The sequence below is a fragment of the Mus caroli genome, chromosome 5, assembly GCF_900094665.2.
Source record: "Mus caroli chromosome 5, CAROLI_EIJ_v1.1, whole genome shotgun sequence".
Taxonomy (NCBI): domain Eukaryota; kingdom Metazoa; phylum Chordata; class Mammalia; order Rodentia; family Muridae; genus Mus; species Mus caroli.
This window is the reverse complement of record NC_034574.1, coordinates 122590718-122594977: the sequence shown is the minus strand read 5'-3', so window position 1 is coordinate 122594977 and position 4260 is coordinate 122590718. Positions and strand designations below refer to the sequence as shown.

General features: G+C 47.0%; 1 protein-coding gene across 2 annotated transcripts; it reads right to left on the bottom strand.

The window, feature by feature from the left end:
* Positions 1-446: 446 nt before the first annotated feature.
* Mrps17 (mitochondrial ribosomal protein S17) lies at positions 447-3877 on the bottom strand. 2 transcript variants are annotated; one of them, XM_021163471.2, is made up of 3 exons: positions 3482-3797; positions 2500-2639; positions 447-1227 (listed from the first exon to the last, which is right to left on the bottom strand). In XM_021163471.2, exons 2-3 carry the CDS (start codon positions 2620-2622, stop codon positions 988-990), a joined length of 363 nt encoding a protein of 120 aa, XP_021019130.1. In that variant the 5' UTR covers positions 2623-2639; positions 3482-3797; the 3' UTR covers positions 447-987. The 2 variants fall into 2 exon arrangements, with proteins under 2 accessions (XP_021019130.1, XP_021019129.1); XM_021163470.2 differs by lacking the exon at positions 3482-3797 and adding an exon at positions 3823-3877 and having other exon boundaries at positions 658-1227.
* Positions 3878-4260: the final 383 nt, after the last annotated feature.

Genomic DNA, 4260 nt, shown 5'->3' with positions numbered 1-4260 from the left:
TTATCTGGTCTCTCCATGGGTCCTATCTGTCCTAAGGGCACCTATGGGTCCCTCTCCACTTTGGGAGCCTGATGATCATCACTGGTGTCGTCTATTAAACTAGGCCTTGTGGGATACACTTACGAATCCCAGCTGCCTAGTGCTTGAGGTAGGACTATAAATTCAAGTCTCCTTCTAGGAGTCAGAAAACTGAAATATACAGGCCAAAGTTTCTGCAGTAAGAGTCTTTATAGCATTTAAAACATTTCTCCTTGCAAGTTGGTGAAGTAAGGGGAAAAAAAAATTAAATTTACTAGCAGTGGTGGCACACACCTTAAATCCCAGTACTTCAGTGGCAGAGGCCAGGCCTGTGATATGGAGGCTGGCCTGGTCTACAGAGCAAGTTCCAGGACAGCCAAGGCTACACAGAGAAACCTTGTCTCCAAAACCACAACAAAACAGCCCAATTTACTTTGAATATGAATCATTAAAACTCAGTGCCAATAGGATGGCTCAGTGGGTACAGGGGTGTTACTGGGAACCATGTAAGAGTGAAAGGAGACCCGACTCCACAAAGCTGTCCTCTGGCTGCCACAGTGTGCGTGCCGTGGCACAGGTGTGCCCACACAGGCATCGTGGATACACACAATAAATTTTGAAAAATCAAGCTGCCAAAACTAAGTTCAGCCTTTTATGTCATTATCAAAAGGTTTTCTTCTTTCAAAATAAAGGTGCTAAGTCCAAGATTTCTTTGGGGGAGGCAATGAACAATGAGACAATACATACGATCTAGGACAGAGAGCTCACAAAATGATGCAGCATCCTTAGGCATACAGAGTAATGAGTACCTGCAGTTCAGAGAATCTGAAAAAGGATGCAAACCTGTCTGGAGCACTAAGCTCTTTACTTTGCTGACGACTTTTAATGTCACAGGAGAAACAGTTAGTACTGAAAACCATTGAGCAAAACACACAGACAGAAATGCCTCTGGCTCCTCCTTTCCTAGGTTCAGGAGACCTTGAGCTCCTCCTGAGGTTCGCTGAGGGGGCTCTCTAGGTAGGCAGTTCCTGCACAGGGCTTTCCGGTGACCGGGTCGATAACTCGGCCGACTTTGAAGATGATCTCAGCCAGTTCGTGCTTCACGTGCTTCGATCGTGGGACGGGCAAAGCTCTGAGGAGCACGATGTCCCCGACGCTGCACTGCTGAAGGGCATCGTGAGCAAAGTAGGTTTTCCGTTTATTAAAGTACTGTGGAGAGAAGGAGAGCGGCAGATCGGTAACTCCCATCTGGGATCTGTGATGCAAAAAGAACACACACACACACACACACACACACACACACACACACACACACAGAAAAACAACTCCCGGGAAGCTGCCCCTCTCCCTATTCATCTCACAAACCACAGCTCTGTCCCTTCTTGCCCAGGTCTGCCTTGCCCACACCACTCCCACTGCTGTCACTCTAGTTCAGGTCTTTATTGTTTCTACTCCACGGTTTTGCAGGATCCCCTGCCTCACTCCTTAAGCTGGTCCTTATGAATTCCTAGGTATAGTGGTGCAGACCGACAGCAGAGGCAGGTGGATCTCTGTGGGTTCAAAGCCAGTCTGGTCTACATATTGAGTTCCAGGACAGCCAGGGCTACATAGAGTGACCCCGTCCCCAAACAAAACAGAGCAACAAAGCAACCGTCCTTGATTCCTTAAAACCACTTGCTGTTTCTGCAGGAGGCCATGCCCTATCACAGCTGTATTCATCAACGGTGGAAAGACTTCTTGCTACCCGGTCCAGGGATAAAATTGTACTGGAGGGTCGGCTCAAATGTCTCTTTACTGGGATGACTCTTTTTTTTTTTTCTTAAAGACTTATTTATTTATTTATTATATGTAAATACACTGTAGCTGTCTTCAGACGCACCAGAAGAGGGCATCAGATCTCTTTACGGGTGGTTGTGAGCCACCATGTGGTTGCTGGGATTTGAACTCTGGACCTTCGGAAGAGCAGTCGGGTGCTCTTACCCACTGAGCCATCTCACCAGCCCCTGGGATGACTCTTATGACAACCTGGGAAGAAGGGATTAAGAGTTTTATCCTGTTCCCGGGCTGTTCTGCCTAGCTAGTCACTACAGGAAACATGAGAATGACCTGGGTGCTCCTGAAAGCCTCCTATGAACCGGGTTACACCTCCAGGTCAGCAGTGGGTATAGCAGATTGCTGCAGATGCTCAACTTATCTTTTATGGACAGGGAAATGCTTTTCCCGCTCAGACCCTAAAGCAGTGGTCCTCAGCCTTCTTAACGCTGCGAACCTTTAATACAGTTCCTCATGCTGTGGTGACCCCCAACCATAACATGATTTCCGTTGCTACCTCGTAGCCATAATCATGCTACTGTTATGGGTCATAATGTAAACATCTGGTATGTGACTCCCAAATGCGTCGAGACCCACAGGCCGAGAACAGCTGCAGTGGAACGTTGGTAACTTTATCGATGGCATTTTAAAACAAGTGTTGGTCCTCACCTTCAGTAAGTAGGGATCCAAAACAAGTCTGGTCGCTCTTACTTTAGCCGTTTTTATCATGGCTGTACCAATCACCTTCCCCACAACCCATTTGGCGTGGACGGATGAACGGACTATTGACATTATGTGTCTGTGAGCACCTAAAATAAAACAAGCAAACAAAAAAACCCCTCAAAGCTTAACATTGTTAAGACACAGTCTTGCCCCCTTTCCCCTATCCATTAACAAACCAATGGCATTGTTTCTTTCTTTTTTTTTTTTTTTTTGAAGTTTACCTTTCTCCACGGTAGCCCAGGCTTGCCTTAAATTGGGAGATGGTTCTACATTAGCCTCCCATGAGTTGGGCTAGAGCGATGCCTAAGCAGCTAAGCACTGGTTGCTCTTCCAGAGGACCTGGGTGCAGTTTCCAGCACCCTTATGGTGGCTCAAAACCTCTGTAGCACCTGTTACAGGGGATCCTCTGAAATTATACACAGGCTGGTGCCACAATACCCCATTTAAACTAGCCTTCAGATGGTTAGAGCTTACCAAGTGAATTTTGTCAGGAGCAATGCCCATGTCCAGTACTCATTTTTTTCTACTTTTCTGAAACAGCCAGGCCAGAGATCCTTATAGGTCTTATCTTTATAATATTTACAAAGTAGAAAATGGATCTAACCCTCAGACTCCCTATACAGAAAAGTTAGGAATAACATGGCCTGTTAAAACTCACAAGTGTTTCGAGGAACTATTAGTGTGTAAGCACACAAGTAAACTGGTCACACTGGAGTCCCTCTATCCAAATGAGGAAAGATACAGTGGGAAAATAAGCAGTTAAGAGACCAGCTAACTTAATCATTTGGAAAATTCCCCTGCTACTGATCACAGAAACTCTACAGACCAAAGCTCTTCTACCTACAGGTACCTACGAGCTCACTAGAAGACAAGTCACCTTATTTACTCTTTACCCACTATTATTTGTGCTGTAACCATTTAGAAACACCTTGTCACTTGGTATCCTTTCTTGGAACTGGTCCCCGGTTAGGGAGTATTACTAATAAATGGGGTTGTTTGAAGTGCTCAACTCCCGAGTCTGCGGTGTTGATTCCTTGTCGTCACCAGGGCACGATCTCGAGGTCACAGCACTTCCTGCAGCTGTCTGTCTCATTTATAGCCATTACAACCTGCTACCATACACACAGGGCTCACGGCAAGACCTCGGCCGGTCAGCCAGCTTCGGGGCCGCTCTGGGAATCAGTCGCTACCGAAACCACCAGGGAAACTGACACGGGACGCAGCACTGCTGACCCCCAGCACCCAGACCTGGATGGAACCCTCGCTCACCTCCGGAGTCCACCACAAGGCCGGCGGAGCATGGGCGCAGCGTGATGACGCTCACGGTGCGCTAGCCCCACCCCTCCCATTTCACAGGGCGCCAGTCCTGTCAGTCTTGGGCGGGGCTAAAGATAAGAATACGCCCAATCTATTTGAACAAGCACCTCCCGGCGGAAGTCCTGGGGCTAATTGTGTCCCGCTTATTCTTTTTTCATAGGCACTGCAATAGATGCGCAGGAGGGTCCTACCTTTTCCGATCCCATTTTGTTTCCTGCTCTTTTGATTTCCCAGGAATAGATTGGACATGTCTTCAAATCAAAGGACCTTGTATTTGTCAGACAGAAACTCCTTTCTTCCTTCCTTCCTTCCTTCCTTCCTTCCTTCCTTCCTTCCTTCCTTCCTTCCTTTCTTTCTTTCTTTCTTTCTTTCTTTCTTTCTTTCTTTCTT